Raw genomic sequence first — 18932 nt, 5'->3', positions numbered from 1 at the left:
TTTGCAGTTTCTTCCGATAATCATTCTCCTACTGCACTTATTTTCCTCGGTAATGGCCTTCGAGAATTGGCATCTTGTACAACATCCTTCAACACCTTGTCCAAGAGTCAACTTTCTGTTTTCAGAATACTCCCAAGAATTTAATTTCTCTAATTTTTCATGTTACATCATACTATGTTATAACTATCGCATCACAAAATAAAAAACAAAGTTACTAGACTAGATGTTTAATAAATGTTTTCTAAATGCATTTATTATTTGATAAACCAAACTAATATTCTAGCAGTTAATTTTTAAAGAAAGTATTAACCTTATTTTTTTTATTAGTTTTTATAAGAACTGTGAAGAATAAAGTAGTGCCTACTTTAAATTATACTCAGATCAATACTACTCAAATTACAAAAATAATTCATATACTGAATTCCATGTATAATAGTTACTTGCTTGCTTCATTCCAAACTATAATACTATAAAAGTGGAATAGCTCCCTATATTAGCTTTTTTTTTTTTTTTAAATAAAATATGCTGTTAACCATCATAACTGACAACAGTAAAATACATTTAATTGTTGAACTTCCTAAAACATATATCCTGGATTTTTTTAAAAATTAGAAAACATTAAAACTTGTCTTATGTCAAAAAAAAGTTGTTTTCAAAAATTTGATTTTCTAACATACTTAAAGGCACCCTAATTGTTTTCCTATAACTCACTCACTCTTAATCTATCACACTCCTCAGATAATTATTTTATGAGATATCTGTCACAGTAACCTATGCATGAGACAGGAAAAGCAGGACGAAATTCCCAAAATAGGGCAGCTTTACTAATTCTTAAACTATAATTGTATCAGAATATAGTCTATCAAAAAGTAACAAAAACTTTTAGAAAGTTCATATACTTCTGACCAAGTAATTTGACTCCTCGAAATCCATCCTAAGGAAACAAACCAAACGCTTCTTATGTCCAAAAAGTATTCACTGCAGCTTTCTTTACAAAACCTAATAAAAATGGAAATAACAAATCGCAAAGACCAGAAATGTTCATCAAACTATGGTACAAATATACTATGTAATACTATGTCTGAAGATTGTTTTGTTTTTTTAAAAACATTTTTTCTTTATTGATTTCAGAGAGAGGAAAGGAGAGGAAGAGAAAGATAGAAACATCAATTGGCCACCTCCTGCATGCCCCCCACTGGGGACTGGGTCCACAATCTGGGCATGTGCCCTGACCAGGAATTGAACCGATGACCTCATGGTGTATGGGTCAACGCTCAACCACTGAGTTACACTGGCTGAGTATATGTCTGAAGTTTTTAAAAATTTAACATGGAAAATGTGTATAACAAGTTTATAATAGGGAAAAAAGCTTAGTTTTAATCCTTAAGATGTCTGGAAATTCTGGGTAACAAAAAAAAAATCTTGTCTTTGGAATACAGCTTTATTTGCCTAGAGTGAGCATTTTATACAATAGCAGAGATATGAGGCTTTATCATATTTATTTATTTAAAATTTTTTTATTTATCGATTTGAGAAGGAGGGAGGGAGGGGAGAGGGGAAGAGGGGGAGAGAGAGAGAGAGAGAGAGAGAAAGAAAGAGAGAGAGAGAAGACTTCGATTTTTGTTTTTGTTCCACTTATTTACGCATTTCATTGGTTGATTTTTGTATGTGCCCTGACTGGGGATCAAACCTGCAACCTTGGAGTATGGGAACAACTCTCTAAACAACTGAGCTACTTGGCCAGGGCTCCATCCATCATATTTAAAGAGGCTATATAAAATACTTCATGCATGTTCACTCATTGTCTGCTTGTGTCAAAATCTGTATAATAATGGAAGTAACTACTAAAACACTTACCAAAAAATTGTGGAGAAGTTGGGTGTGTGCAAACTGGCTTTGGATAGTTTGTAACAATCAGTATGATCAGAAATTCAAAATATCAGAAACAAAAGATACAAACCTGGTAGAGTTTTTCAAATAAAGCAATAAATAGGTTATATAATTTCAGTCAAGAGAAAACAGCATATAGGCTAACAAGAACAGCATATAAATCAGGTGGGAGTGATCAGAATCCAATTGTTTTAAGGTTCTTATGTTGTTCAGAATAAGGATAAAATACATTTATTGACTTTAGATTTTTCTGTAGTTAAAGATGTGTATTAAAATTTCTAGGATAACAAAGAAAGAGAAACAGAATACCTTTTAAACTAATAAGAAAAAAATTAGATGAGAAAATATAATCTAAAATAAGACATGAAGGAAGTGTCTTCTATGTTTAAAAATTTAAAAACATAATTCTAAATAAGTGCTATGTAAAAGAAAATTTACAAACTCAAATGCTATTATTAAAGACTGATAATGTAATAAACAATCAACTTGGAATACAGCTTTATTTGCCTAGAGTGAGCATTTTATGCAATAGCAGAGATATGAGGCTTTATCAAAAAGCCAAGCAAAGAAAGCAGGAAATAAAAAATAACATGATAAAAGGAGAAAGGGAGGAAAGATAAAAGGAGAACTGACTGTCACTAACAGCCAACTGATCTTTCTAACTGTATCTCTCATTTAGTCTCCCAAGAGAAGATGAAGATTGCTTCTACCAAACACAATCTTCAATTGATACACAGGACACCACACATTTATATTTATATATGTACATAAACAGGTATACACATGTATGAAAACAAGGGGGTGGGGGTGGCAGTATATGAGGAACAACCCAAGAGAAAATTTTTTCAAAAAGATATGATTCTTTCAAAACACCATTTTTGAAACTGGCAAGAATGACTGAGGAAAAAAATATACAAATAAATAATGTTAGGAATGAAAAAAGGGCCATACCTAAATATGCTATAGATAAATATTTGGAAGCTATAAAGAATATTTTGAAATAAATATAAAACGGGCAAATTCCTAGGAAAAAAACAACCTCGCAAAATAACTATTAATAGAAATTGGAATGGTACTATAGCTATCAAAATTTTTAACCAGTAATATGAAACCATCCCTCAAAGAAAATTACAAAAACCAGGTTAAGTTTTACCAAATTAGAAATGATCCTTAGTCACAATACATACAACCAACAAAGTATCCAGACTATGTAAGAACTTGTACAAATCAGTAAAAAGGACAGCCCAATACAAAAATAAGCAAAAATCTTGAGAGGGCATTTCACAGAACAGGAAACCTGAATGAGCAATAAATATATTTAACCTCATCATCAAACAGAGAAATGCATGTTAAAATCATAATGAGATACTATTACAAACCCTAAACAATGTTAAAAATAAGAATACCAAGTACTGATGAGAATATGAATCAATTAAAACTGCCAAAATATGCTGCTAAAAATATAAATTAAATTATACAACCACTTGGAAAATAATCTGGTGTTATCCACAAAAATGTCTATGCATAATCTATGTTTTTAACAGCACTTTTAATGCTGGTAAATATCTGAAAACATCTCAATGTTCATCAAAAGTAAGACAAATTATAATATATTTATAAACAGAAAACTAGAACAGCAAAAATAATGAATCTCAGGAATACACATCATGTTAAGCAAAAAATGCAAACTGAGATTTTATACAGTGTAATTCCAATTGTACAAAGTTCAAGATAGGCAAAATAAACAATATATTCATCAGGGATCTAAATATGTGGTAGAGTTTTTAAGAAATTAGGATTGTGGTTATTTCTGAGGGGGAAGACAAAATAATGGTATCAGATAAAGACATACTGTATTTCAAAGAAACTGAATGGTTTTTCTGTACCTACTAATATTTAAAACAAGGTTTATAAATATTTCAACATGTGTTATTTGAAATATAACATTTCCTTCATAGAAATTTTTAGGCTTAAATATAGTACCACTGATTAAAATTCATTTATAAAATATATCTTTAAAAATGTTTTTAGAACGCTAATAAATATTACAAAATTCCCTATAACTACAAAACCACAAATAATCAAGGGGAGAAAAAGTCCTACATGAAAGAATAGTTCTTTCTGAGCATGAGTTATACTAGTAACAAAAGTAATATATAATTAACAGCAACAAAATTATCTTACCTTTATTGGTGAAATATGAGAATGAGAAACAAATCCATGGACATTTTCAATTTCTGACAGATTTTTCTCTGAAATATGAACCAATTCTGGACCTATCACCTCACTAGTGATTTGGGAAATGTGCTCTTGAGGTGGTGTATCTTCATCTCGATACCGGTATTTCTGTAAAGTAAAGAATATTGTTGAACATGAAGAAGCCCTAAGAAGCATTATGAGTTCAATTCAAATCATGGTTTTGATAACTAGCTGAATACTTGATAATATTTAACTATTTAAAGTATATTTTATAGTTTACCTAAACACAAAGTCTGAGAGAAATTACCCTCCATTTTCAAGTTATGCTAGCATTTAAATGAAGTTATTTGATTATTAAAAATAGTTCAAGCCTGGCTGGTGTGGCTCAGTGGTTGAGAATCGACCCATGCACCAAGAGGTTGCCAGTTTGATTCCTGGTCAGGGCACATTGGTCAAGGCATGTGCCCGGGTTGTGGGCCCGATCCCCAGTGGGAGGTGGCAGGTAGGAGCCGGTCGATCGATGTTCTCTCTCACTAATGTTTCCACCTCTCTCCCCCCTTCCCTTCTTCTTTCTCTCAAAATCAATAAAGACCATGAAGAGCCACAGAAATCTTGAAAAAGAAGGACAAAGAAGGTGGGATCACAATACCAGATATCAGGTTATACTAAAAAGCCACTGTAATCAAAACAGCCTGGTACTGGCACAAGAACAGGCATATGATCAATGGAATAGAAGAGGAAACCCAGAAATTGACCCAAAACATTATGCTCAATTAATATTTAACAAAGGTGGCAAAAGCATACAATGAAGTAAAGACAGCCTCTTTAATAAATGGTGCTGGGAAAATTGGACAGCTACGTGCAAAAAAATGAAACTAGATCATCAACTTACACCATACACAAGAATAAATTTAAAATGGATAAAAGACTTAAATGTGACTTGTAAATCCATAAAAATCCTAGAAGAAAATGTAGGTAACAAAATTTCAAACATGATATGCAGCAGAATTTTCACTGATACAACACCTAAGGCAAGAGAAACAGGAAAAAATGAACACATGGGACTATGTCAAACTAAAAAGCTTCTGCACAGCAAAAGAAACAACCATCAAAATGGAAAGGGAACCCACTGCATGGAAGAGCATAATTGTAAGTGATGCATCAGATAAGGGGTTAATTTCCAAAATATATAGAGTACTCATACAACTCAACAAAAGGAAGACAAAGAACCCAATTAAAAAATGGGCAGAGGAGCTGAATAGACACCTCTCCAAACAGGACTTACAAATGGCCAAGAGACATATGAAGAAATGCTCAATATCACTAATCATCAGAGAGATGCAAATTAAAACAATAATGAGGTTATCACCTTACACCAGCCAGAATGGTTGCCATCAAATCAAACAGTAAGCGCTGGTGAGGGTGTGGAGAAAAGGGGACTCTAGTACACTGCTGGTGGGAATGAAGACTGGTGCAGCCACTATGGAAAACACCATGGTGCTACCTCAAAAAATTAAAAATTGAATTGCCATTTGACCCAGTGACCCCACTTCTAGGAATATATCCTAAGAAGCCTGAAACACCAATCCGAAAGAATATATGTACCCCTATGTTCACAGCAGCACTATTTACAATAGCCAAGATCTGGAAACAGCCTAAGCGTCCATCAGTAGATGAGTGGATAAAAGAGTTGTGGTACATATATAAAATAGAATACAGTTGTCCCTCGCCACTTCGTGCTCCGACTTTCGTGGCTTCACTTTATCGCGGTTTTTCAAATATATTCATTAAAAAGTTGACTGAGAGAGTAAAAATGATACAGCACACACTCAGTTGTTTGAGTCAATTATACACCCCTGTGTGACAATTAAAATTAAAATTACTATACATATAGACTGTAGGCCTACGTATTCGAGCACCCCCGCAAATCCTTTAACACCAGGTGCAACTGCTCAACCACTCCCTGTGTGTGGGCAGTAGCTTTTTCCAAAAAATCGGGTGCGGTGAAACCAAGCCAATCAGAGCGTGCTGTTCACTGACTGGCTATCCTATCATCTTCCTATCCTGGCCACTAACTGGCTCAATCTCAGGCAAGTTCATTTCTCTCATACACACTTCTACATCACTACGCATCGAAAGCATCTTTGCTCTTGTAAGTGTTCGTGATTTCTGAGAACGATTTTTTTTTTAATCCTCACCCGAGGACATTTTTCGATATTTTGTTCAGATAGAGTGGGAGAGAGAGAGAGAGAGAAACATCAATGTGAAAGAGACACATTGAGTAGCTGCCACCCACATGACCAACCAGGGCCAGAGACAAACTGCAACTGAGGCACGTGCCCTTAGCAGGAACCAAACGCAGGTCTCTCTGGACCACAGGCTCATGCTCTAACCGCTGAGCCAAACCAGCCAGGGCTTCTGAGAATTTTTAATTAAGCCCCACGATGGCTCCTAAACGTGCTGCTTCTTCTAAGCCTTCTGACGATGAAACTAAGTGCTGGAGGAAGATGCTTACCAACCAGGAGAAGGTAAAACTATTGGATATGATCAAAGATAGCACAAAATCATGGAGACTGCCGGCCAGTATTACGACTTGAATGAGTCTACCGTTTACTCTATCCGTAAAGATGAAAAGAACATACGTGCAACAGCTACTGTCTCTTTCAACAAGGAAGCAAAGTGTGTTGTGACAAGTTGTAATAAGTTCATAGTGAAAACAGTCTGCCCTAGCTGTTTGGATCAGCGACAGCCACAAGAAAAACATTCTGTTGGATTCGCTGGTCATCCAGCAGGCGAGGCAGCTCTATCAGCGCTTTACAGCAGATGAACCTCAACCAGGAGCCTCTTCGGCAACATTCATGGATTTCATGGCAAGCAAGGGTTGGTTTGAGAAGTTCCAGAAGAGGTATCATCTGAAGAGTGTCGTTCTCCATGGAGAAGCTGCCTCTGCTGACCAGCCTGCAGCACAGGATTACGTGACACGTTTCAGAGGATCCTTGAGGAGGGCGAGTAACATCCAGAACACGTGCATAAGCTGCTGGCGACACATTTGGATCCCTTAACTGACGAGGATTTGGTGGAGATGACTAAGTCTGCGAGTGAGGAGGAGGAAGAAGAGCTGCCAGAGGTTCCTGGGGGTCAGGAGGAGGAAGTTGGCCTTACAATTGAGCATCTCTTGCAAGTCGTGAGAACTATTAAGGTAGTACAGGACATGATTGGCAAATGGGACCCACAAATGATGTGTGCATTGCGGTTCTGGAATGCACTTGATGGAGCGATAGAACCCTACAAAAGCCTTCTCACGCATATGAAAAGACAGCGCCAGCAACTGCCTATCACGATGTTCTTCAGCCGCGCACCCACTCCTAGTACTCCTTCAGCGGAACAAGACGACGATGCACCTGCTGAAGACTCTCCTACTGAGGTTGTGCCTTCAGAGGAGCAGTAACCTTGCTCTTCTTTGCTGTGCAGTACATCTCTTCATCTTCATTGCTTCATCATAAAACAAGTTGCACTATTTTCATAAGTTAGTAGTTGTGTCTAAGAACTGTGTGTTTAATTAAATGTACAATAATAATATGATATTTGTAACATCTAATATGTCTTATTTTCTCTTATTCTGTCTAATATTTTGGGTAATATGAGGGTAATGTTGACTAAAGGGTGTTATTCCATGTCTAGAGGGCTCTAATAATGTTAAGAAAAGTATTTAGAAGGTCGTAAACAGGTTTGCTATGCTCTAACTACAAAAATATTCGATTTATAAAGAATACTACTTTATGGAAATCCATTTATCATGGGAGAGTCAGGAACTGATTAACAGCAATAAACAAGGGCTGAATGTACTAGCAGCTGTAAGAAAGAAAGATCTCACTCTGGTTGGTTTGCTCAGTGGTTAGAGTGGTTAGAATGTCGGCCTGCGGTCCAGAGAGACCTGGGTTCGGTCTCCGCTAAGGGTGCGTACCTTGGTTGCAGTTTGTCCCTGGCCCTGGTTGGTCGTGTGGGTAGCAACCACTCAATGTGTCCCTTTCACGTCGATGTTTCTCTCTCTCTCTCTCCCCCCCCCCCCACTCTTATCTGAACAAAAAATGGAAAAATGTCCTCGGGTGAGGGAAAAAAAAAAAAAGAAAGAAAGATCTCTTATCCTTTGAGACAACATGAAGTGACCCTGAGAGTATTATGTTAAGCAAAATAAGCCAATCAGAGAAAGACATATACCACATGATCTCACTTACTTGTGGAATATAATGAACAAGGTGGGTTAATGAACAAAATAGACCAAGAGACATAGAAATGAGTATGGTTCAGACTGACAAACCTCAGACTAGGTTTGTAAGTAGGTGGAGGAAGATGGTGAGATGAACCAAAGAACTTATATGCATGTATGCATAACCAATGAATATAGACAACAATGCTGGGAGGGGGGGCAGAATGGGGAGAAGGGGCTTTGGGGAGGGGAAAGGAGAAACTTCTGAAACAAAAATAAATTAATAAAAATTGAAAAAATAAAGAAAGAAAACAGAAATTAACAGGGTAACAAAACTTCCAAAATAGTGTATCAACTTTTAAGGAAAAAGATCTTATGAATAAAACATACTACTTAAGGCTTAAAAAACAAATAAAAAATAAAAATCAATCAATAAAAAAAAAATAGTTCAGATTCTAGAAAGATAGTGAAGTAGGAATCCCCAGGAATCTGTCTCTCCATCTACATTAACAACTACACAAGGGAAAACTTCGAAAATATTATGCCAAGTGAAAGAAGCCAGAGACAAAAGGCCACATACTGTTTAGTTTCATTTATATGAATGTTCAGAATAGGCACATTCATAAAACCAGAAAGTAGATTAGTGTTTGCCAAAGACTGGGGAGAGGGAGAAATGGAAGTCAACTGCTAGTGGATATGGAGTTTCTTTTTGGGGTGATGAAAATGTTTTGAAATTAGTTAATGGTGATGGTTGCATAGACTTTTGACAGAACTGTACACTTTAAAATGGTAAATGTTACAGTATGTGAATATCTTTTGGTGCATGGGATGATGCTCTAACCAACTGAGCCACCTGGCCAGGGCGGTATGTGAATATCTTAATTAAAGTTATTAAAATGCCATTATTAACTGATGGACCGTACAGATTTGGTTTAAATCCACGTATCCTTTGTGAAGCTCAAATTGTCTTCACTCTAACGAGTAGGAATCTCTTAGTATGAGTCCCTTATATTTGGCACATTTAAGAAAGCCTAATAATAGCCCTGGCCAGTTTGGCTCAGCGGTTAGAGAATCGGCCTGCGGTCCAGAGAGACCCGGGTTTGGTTCCCGCTAAGGGCATGTACTTCAGTTGCAGTTTATCCCCGGCCCTGGATGGGTCGTGTGGGTGGCAGCCACTCCATGTGTCCCTTTCACATCACTGTTTCTCTCTCCCTCCCTCCTGCTCTATCCGAATAAAAAATGGAAAAATGTCCTCGGGTGAGGATAAAAAAAAAAGAAAGTCTAATGGAACAAAACACAGTTATCAAAAGGAAAGTGCTATTATTTATGAATAATTCAAAAACGGGATTCCTTGAGTTACAATAATTACTTGAGAAAATATTTCCAAGTAGCTTTCCAGGCCCACCATTATAATGCATAGAAATAGAATATTCATCTGTATTTCTTATTACCTAAAGATTGATTTCAACCTATCCACCCCCTCAAATTTAGAACTGAAAACTTCACATACAGCAAAATTTGCTAATACAGTAAAATGCACGAAACTAAGCCTCCTACATGAATGGTTGAATCTAAAACTTAGCTAACACATACTAGAAAAGAATTACAGAATAGGGATGAGAGGATAGAAATAAAGGAAAAAGAATATTTTTAAATGATTGTAATGGGAACAATCTAAATATATTTCTCCCATCCTTTTTAACTTTTTAAGCTAGTATCCTTAGTATGAAACGTTTCACTGCCCTTAATCTTGGTTAACAACACCATTATTTTACTTACTACATTGCTCTAAATATTAAGTTATGACTATAAAGGATAGAAACCTTGTTTTTAAATGACTGGTTCTTGGGATTCCAAAATGGCGGCGGAGTGAATGGAAGCTACACAGACTGTTTCCCAGGACCAAACTGGAATTACAACTAAAATAAAGACAAATCGATGGGAAAAAGCAGCTTGCGAGGATCATATAACCAAGGACACTGACTCAATCCTGGTAGGATTGCGGAGGTGCGAGAGGGGGGCTGGGGGCCCAAAGACAGCAGTGGCCTTAGCTGTGAACAGCATTCTCGGGTTAAACTCCCAAGCTGTTCCACAGCACAGAGCCGGGACAGACGCTAAAATAGTCACAGCCACTCACCTTGGGCTCCAGCAGAGAGAGGGCGGACTGGAACTGTGTGAGGACATTCGGGAATTGGAGGGGGCTCAGAGCTTTTGCTGAGTTGCAGCCACGGAAGATGGTGGCCATATTGCTCCTTCCCAGGGCTCTAGGGAGAGGCGGCAGCCCCTCCCGTGGAGATTCAACCCCACCTAGGTGGGCAACTGAAATGCAAATTGAGGCTCACTAACAACCAGCACCTGCCCCACCCTTGGGAAATCCTCTTACTCTGAGCACCTAAGGGAATTTTTCATTCAACTGAGAACACAAGGCTCTTCAAGTAACTGCTATTGATAGCCTTCAGGCAAAAAGCTAGAGGATAACTGTACCATTCCTAGGCTAGCAACTCTAACCAGGAAAGTAAGACTTGACAGTGGTGTTTAATGTGGGTCTTCCCTCGCTCATCCAAACCCAGGAGAGGGAGCCACACACAGCAGAACACCAACACCCACAGGGAAAATTTGGCAGGCTCCAAAGCCCCTGCGACAGCCCAGATGGTGAATCAAAGAAACAAAAGCCAAATGAAAGAACAAGAGACCTCTACCAAAGATGAGATAAATATGAAGCAGTTAAGCAAGTTAACAGAGCTAGAATTCAGAGCCATGATCTTGAGGAAGTTCAACAGCATGAGTAAGGACATAGAAATGTTGAAAATCAACCAATTGGAAATTAAAAACCACCAAGAAGAAATCAAGAATGACATATCAGAAATAAAGAACACATTGGAAAGTCTAAACAGCAGAGTAGAGGAAGCTGCGGACCAGATCAGTGCATTTGAAGACAGGGTAGGAAAAAATCAACCAATCAGAAAACCAAACGAAAAAAAACAATTAAAAACAGGAAGGTAGCTTAAGAAGACTGTGGACAACTGGGAACGTAATAACATTTGCATCATAGGAGTCCCTGAAGAAGAGGAAAATGAGCAAGAGTTAGAATATATTCGAAGAAATAGTGACAGAAAACTTCCTTAATTTGGTGAAGGAAGAAGGCATTCAAGTTCAAGAAGCACAGAGAGCCCCAAGTAAGAAGAACCCAAACAGGCCCACACCAAGACACATAGTAATTAAAATGCCAAAAATTGAAGACAAAGGGAAAATCCAAAAGGCAGCAAGATAAAAGCAAGAGGTTACCTGCAAAGGAACCCCCATTAGGCTATCAGATGACTTCTTAACAGAAACACTACAAGCCAGAAGGGAATGGCATGAAGTAATCAAGATCATGAAAAACAAGAATCTGAATCCAAAAATACTCTATTCAGCAAAGCTATCATTCAAAATGAAGGTCAAATAAAGAGCTTCCCAGACAAAATAAAAAGCTAAGGGAATACATTAGCACCAAACCAGCACTGCAAGAAATGTTAAAAGGATGGCTGTAACTAGTAGAAGAAATAGGAAGAAAAATATAACCACACTAAACAAAAATGGCAATAAATAAGTACATATCAATAATCACCTTAAATGTAAATAGACTGGATGCTCCGATAAAAAGACACAGAGTAGCTGATTGGATAAGAAAGCATGACTCATATATATGTTGTTTACAAGAGACCCACCTCACAACAAAAGACTCACATAGGTTGAAAGTGAAGGGATGAAAAAAAATCTTCCAACCAAATGGAAAGGGAAAAAAAGCTGGCCTAGCAATACTCATATCTGATAAAATAGATTTAAAAATGAAGGCCAAAACTGAAGACAAAGAAGACCACTACATAATATTGAAAGGATCTATCCAATAGGAAGATATAACCTTGATAAACATATATGCACCCAATATAGGAGCACCAAAACATATTAAAAATCTTCTGGAGGACTTCAAAGGAGAAATCAACAGCAATACAATCATAGCTGGGGACTTCAACACCCTGCTGACATCACTGGATAGATCCTCTAGACAAAAAATTAGCAAGGAAACAGAGACTCTAAATGAAGCACTAGACCAAGTGGATTTAAAAGATACCTACAGAGAATTACACCCAAAAACTACAGAATTCACATTCTTATCCAGTGCACATTGGGACATTCTCAAAGACAGACCACGTGTTAGAAAACAAACTAAGTCTCTACAAGTTCAAGAAGACTGAAATCATATCAAGCATCTCCTCAGATTACAATGACATGAAACTAGAAATCAATTGCAACAAAAACATGCAAAGACATTTGAACACATGGAGGCTAAATAGCATGTTATTAAACAATAAATGGGTTGTTGAGGAGATCAAGGAAGAAGTTAAAAACTTCCTGGAAACCAATGAAAATGAACATACAACAACACAAAATCTATGGAATGCAGCAAAAGAAGTTCTGAGAGGAAAGTTCAGAGCACTACAGGCCTACCTCAAGAAATAAGAAATATTTCTAATTGACTGTCTAACCTCACAACTTAAAGAATTAGAAAGCAAACAAAAAGAAAACCCCAGAGCAAGTAGAAGGAAGGAAATAGTAAATATCAGAGCAGAAATAAATGACATAGAGACTAAAAAAACAATTCAAAGGATCAATGAAACAAAGAGCTGGTTTTTCGAAAAGATAAACAAGATTGATGGACCATTAGCTAGACTCACTAAGAAACAAAGAAAATCCAAATACACAAAATCAAAAATGAAAGAGAAGAAGTAACAACTGACACCACAGAAAAACAAAAAATTGTTAACAACTACTATGAACAATTACATGGCAACAAATTTGACAATCTAAGTGAAATGTACAAATTTCTAGAAACACACAGTCTCCCAAAACTGGACCAGGAAAAGAGAGAAAATGTGAACTGACCAGTAACAACTATGGAAACTGAAGTAGTAATCAACACTCTCCCAGCAAACAAAATGCCAGGCCCAGATTGGTACACGGGGGGTGTTTTACAAAACATTCAAAAAAGAACCAACACCCATTCTCCTCAAACTATTTCAAAAAATTCAAAAAGAAGGAAGACTTCCAAACTCGTTTTATGAGGCCAGCATAATTCTAATTCCAAAACCAGAAAAAGACACTACAAAGAAAGAAAACTACAGGCCAGTACCCCTGATGAACACAGATTCCAAAATCCTGAACAAAATACTACCAAATCGGATCCAGCAATACATCAAAAAAATTATTCATCATGACCACGTGGGATTTATCCCAGGGATGCAAGACTGGTAGAATATTCGCAAATCAATAAATGTGATACACCACATAAATAAAATGAAAAATAAAAACCACATGATCATATCAATAGATGCTGAAAAAGCATTCGACAAAATCCAGCACCCATTTCTGATAAAAATGCTCAGCAAGCTGGGAATAGAAGGATCATATCTTGACATAATAAAGGCCATATATGAAAGACCTACAGCCAACATCATACTCAATGGGCAGAAACTAAAAGCATTTCCCTTAAGAACAGGAACAAGACAAGGATGCCCACTGTTGCCACTCTTATTTAACATAGTACTGGAAGTCTTAGCCACAGCAATCAGACATGAAGAAAAAATAAAAGGGAGAAAGTGACGCTGTCATTATTTGCAGATGACATGATATCATACATAGAAAACCCTAAATACTCCATTAAAAATCTACTAGACTTAATAAATGAATTTGGCAAAGTAGCAGGATACAAAATTAACGTCAAGAAATCGACAGAATTCTTATACACCAATGATGAAGTCACAGAAAGAGAAACTGAAAAAACAATACCATTTATCATTGCGGCAAAAAAATTAAGACACCTAGGAATATCTTAACCAAAGAAGCAAAGGGCTCATTTGCAGAAAACTACAGGACATTGAAAAAAGAAATAGAGGAAGATATAAGTGGAAGCACATACCTTGTTCATGGATTGGAAGAATTAACATCATTAAAATGTCCATATGACCCAAAGCAATCTATAGATTCAATGCAATCCCCATCAAAATACCAACGAGATATTTCACAGACTAGAGCAAATACTTCAAACGTTCATATGGAAGCAAAAAAGACCCCGAATAGTCACAGCAATTTTGAAAAAGGAGGACAAAGTAGGTGAGATCACAATACCGAATATCAGGTTATACTACAAAGCTACTGTAATCAAAACAGCCTGGTATTGACACAAGAGCAGGCCTATAGACCAGTGGAGCAGAACAGAGAACCCAGAAATGGACCCAAGACATTATGCTCAATTAATATTTGACAAAAGAGGCAAGAGCATACAGTGGAGTAAAGACAGCCTCTTTAATAAATGGTGTTGAGAAAATTGGACAGCTACATGCAAAAAAATGAAACTAGACCATCAACTTACACCATACACAAAAATAAACTCAAAATGGATAAAAGACTTAAATGTGACCTGTGAATCCATAAAAATTCTGGAAGAAAATGTAGGCAACAAAATTTCGGACATCATACGCACCAGAATTTTCACTGATACATCACCTAAGGCAACAGAAAGAAAGGAAAAAATGAACACATGGGACTATATCAAACTAAAAAGCTTCTTCACAGTAAAAGAAACAACCATCAAAATGGAAATGCAACCACTGTACGGGAGAACATCATTGCCAATGACACATCAGATAAGGGGTTAATTTCCAAAATATATAGAGTACTCATACAACTCAACAAAAGGAAGACAAAGAACCCAATTAAAAAATGGGCAGAGGAGCTGAATAGACACCTCTCCAAACAGGACTTACAAATGGCCAAGAGACATATGAAGAAATGCTCAACATCACTAATCATCAGAGAGATGCAAATTAAAACAACAATGAGGTTATCATCTCACACCTGTCAGAGTGGCCGCCATCAACAAATAATCAAACAAATGTTGGCAAGGGTATGGAGAAAAGGAGACTCTAGTAAACTGCTGGTGGGATTGCAGACTGGTGCAGCCATGGAAAACAATATGACGTTACCTCAAAAAATTAAAAATTGAACTGCCATTTGACCCAGTGATCCCACTTCTAGGAGCCTGAAACATCAATCAGAAAGAATATATGTAACCCCATGTTCAGAGCAGCACTATTTACAATAGCTAAGATCTGGAAACAGCCCAAGTGTCCATCAGTAAACAAATGGATAAAAAAGCAGTGGTACATATACACAATGGAGTACTACGCAGCTGTAAGAAAGAAAGATCTCTTATCCTTTGAGACTACATGGAGGGACCTGGAAAGTATCATCCTAAGTGAAACAAGCCAAGCAGAAAAAGACAAATACCACATGATTTCACTTATTTGTGGAATATAATGAACATAACAGTCTGAGGAATAGTGTAGACCCAGAGACATGGAAGTAGGGTACAGACTGACAACCCTCAGAAGAGGGAGTTATGGGGGGAGGGAAGAGATAAACCACAGAACTTATATGCATGTACGCATAACCAATGGATATGGACAACAAAGCCGGGGACGGGGTGGGAGTGGGGGATGAGGAGGAGGGTGTCAATGGGGTAAAAAAGGAGAAACATCTGTAACAAAAATAAATTTAAAAAAATAATAATAAAATAATAAATGACTGGTTCTCTAATAATCTAATGAAAAAAAAGGGAATGTTTGCCTATTTAAAATTTTTATTTAAAAGGAAATTGTTTTGTAGTTAAGTTTAACTTTCATAATGAGATCTAAACTGCCATTTCATAAAATATTTAGAAAACTTTGTCATAATCTATATTATGCATTTTTGGAAACACAAAATCCACAGATCACAGTATGACGACAGCCTTTCAAAGACTGGGTTTCCTGAAAATCAAAACCTGGGTATTTTACTTTCTAAAATGGATCTACTAGTTAATAACATATTTCATCCAATCCAGTATATAATCAATTATAAGGGCACCCCGCTTATTATATGTACCTCTTAAAAAGAAAAAAAAATCAAAACACTGACAAATTGTGAAGTGTATCAATTACAAATGCTTTAAAATTCAAGAAGATTAACTTAGAAAAAATAGCATCTTGGAAAGCATAACTTTCACTTTTTGGATCTTTAACAAGTAAAAGTTATTCTTCTCAAGGGCCAAAATTTAGAGTCTAAATAAATGGCCACAGTCAATGACTACTCAGGCAGGCTAGAGCCACTGCAGAATTGATTGCAAATGCTGGCAATATTGCAATTAAATAGGACTGGTGGGTGCACAAACAGTGCAGATCAAAGTAACGAATGCAGTGGGGCTACTTTTAAGATGGGCAGAGAAGGAAATGCAATTTATCACCTACTAAGAATCATGCTGGGTTGGGAATAAATCTTTCTAGCTGGAAGGCTCTAGTGCAGATATTTGTCTTAAATTTTCTTAAATACAGCCCAAAGAACTTGTCTCAGGATAGCAAAAGAGCCAAGTAACTTTCTAGCTAAAGATTATAATCCTATTTCCTCTGTTCAAGATCTTCTTGTTTAGGAAAAACATATATGAATCCATATGATTTCCTCATTCTTCCTACTTATCAATCTCTAATGAGATAACTACAATACAAAAATGCATATGAAACACTGTATTGATCTTTTTTCTTCACAGTGGTTTAATAAAGCTGCAGGAATAGAAACACAAGAATCACATAAATATAACTGATATTAGATTGATTCAGAGTTTACTATCCTGTCCACGACAAACAGTGTTTCAAAACCATCTTGGAATCAGCTCCAGATACACTATTTTAAAGAAGGGTTAATTATGTTCTTGGTAAAATACCTGCCGGATTGTGACAGAAGCTACAATATGATTTCCCCTATTTCATACTTCATTAATAAAGTTAACTATTCTATAGATTAACTGGGACCTGAAGTAAAGATTTTAGTTTTATTTTTTCTTATTGTTGTGGAATAAAGATTTTAGATAAAATTAAACTACTGCCTGTGGTTAAACAATACTTAGTTTCTAAACAATATGAATAGAAACCAATCTATATAACCAAGGGAAACAATTTAGCCAAAAATTATTAGTTTTAGAAGAATTGATAAATATCTCTAAGCAAACATTTCTTCCAACTGTTCACTTGTTTGGAGTAAAAATGAATATAAAATCCCCCAAACCACAGATAGCGATTTGCTGAAAGGTTTAAAGCCCAAGAAGAACAGAATTACTAACTCAAGCTTTTTAAAGAAAGGAACTGTGACAAGCCAAGATGAAAGATTTCCACATACCAAATAATCTTGAGCTTGCAGATAAGAATGTGCTTGACCTTCATATGATAAAGCTATGCATATGAGATAAGGTTTGACTTACTCATATTGGTATACTTCCCATACTTGCCTTCACCTTCTCCTACAAACAAAGCTAGGGGTGGAGAGAGGAAGGGAAGAACAAAATACAATACAAATAAAATTGCATTGTTATGATTTTATAGTAATATGTAAATTTTCAAAGTTGGCCATAGATGAGGTAAAATCCTGAAATGATAACATAAAGGGAAAAGTGAACATCCTCAAAAATTAATTCCTCAGAAAGGACAATAACATGAGAAACTAATCTCATTTATGAATGTTAATGCAAAATTCAAAAATAAAACATTAGAAAAGAGAACTCAGAAGAACATCAAAATAATATTACACTTAGAAAATGTAGAATACACTTAGAAAATGTCAGAATAGGACTTCTAGTCAAGATGGAATGTAGGTAAACATAGTACTTGGTACTTGGATCCTCCCACAACGATATCAAAATTACAAAGCGAAACTACAGAACAACCAGTATTCAGAGCTGACTGAAATCTAGCTAAATGGAAGTCCTACAACTAGGAATTTAAAGAAGCCATATCTGGTAAGAGGGGAGGAAACACAAACAGGCAGGTTCCAGACCCCTGGTGGTAGATAAAAATCAGGAGGAATACTAAGCTAAGGAGGTGCCCCTTGAAGAGTGAGGGGTCCCAACCACACCCCAGCCCCTCCCAGCCCAGCCCAGGGTTCCAGTGCCAGAAGGAGATGTCCCCATAACTTCTGGCTGTAAAAACCAGTGGGAATTGAGGCTGAGGGAAATGGAGGGCTTCTGGAGTCCCACATAGTTTCTCTTAAAGGGCCTCCCCACAGACTGACTTAGTTGGATTCACTCTCTTTGAGCTCCAGGGTTGGGGCAGCAGCTTGAAAGGAACCGGGCACATACTTGGAGGAATTGTCTGGCATTAGGGAGAGAGCTGGCGGCAGGTTTCTGACAAAAAAAAAAAAAAGTGCTTTGTTCCTTTGACCAGCCCTCCACCCACAAGCCACATCTGAGTCTCCATCAGACATGTTTGCCCTGCCCTGATGATACCCTGAGACCCCCACCCCACCCAATTTGTAGGCCCACCCAAGCTGTTTCCAGTGGCTTATTTGTACAAATGCCCTGTCTTGGCTCGTGCTACACTTTCCTAAAATCTTTCAAATAAGCAGAATCTGGTTTCTCCATGCCGTATATCTTTCACTAAGTGGACCCAGGCCCAGCACTAGTGGCAACCAGCTTTGGTTTGCAGCTTGGCCTTCCCTGCTACTTGTGCTGGACTTGCACCTCCAAGTCCAGCACAAGTAGCAGCCATCTGCAGATCACTTTGCAGCTCATGCT

The 18932-nt window shown here is 36.9% G+C and overlaps 1 protein-coding gene across 24 annotated transcripts in view; it reads right to left on the bottom strand.

The window, feature by feature from the left end:
- Positions 1-18932, bottom strand: part of DLG1 (discs large MAGUK scaffold protein 1) — a 261892-nt gene that overhangs the window by 149170 nt on the left and 93790 nt on the right. For all 24 annotated transcript variants that reach the window (XM_036243175.1, XM_036243180.1, XM_036243182.1 and 21 more), the window contains one exon: positions 4075-4236. In XM_036243175.1, the coding sequence (XP_036099068.1) occupies positions 4075-4236 (162 nt within the window). The remainder of the gene's footprint in view (positions 1-4074; positions 4237-18932) is intronic.

The sequence above is a fragment of the Molossus molossus genome, unplaced genomic scaffold (genome assembly GCF_014108415.1).
Source record: "Molossus molossus isolate mMolMol1 unplaced genomic scaffold, mMolMol1.p scaffold_m16_p_5, whole genome shotgun sequence".
NCBI lineage: Eukaryota > Metazoa > Chordata > Mammalia > Chiroptera > Molossidae > Molossus > Molossus molossus.
The sequence above is the reverse complement of the archived record's forward strand: the minus strand, read 5'-3'. Positions and strand labels throughout refer to the sequence as shown.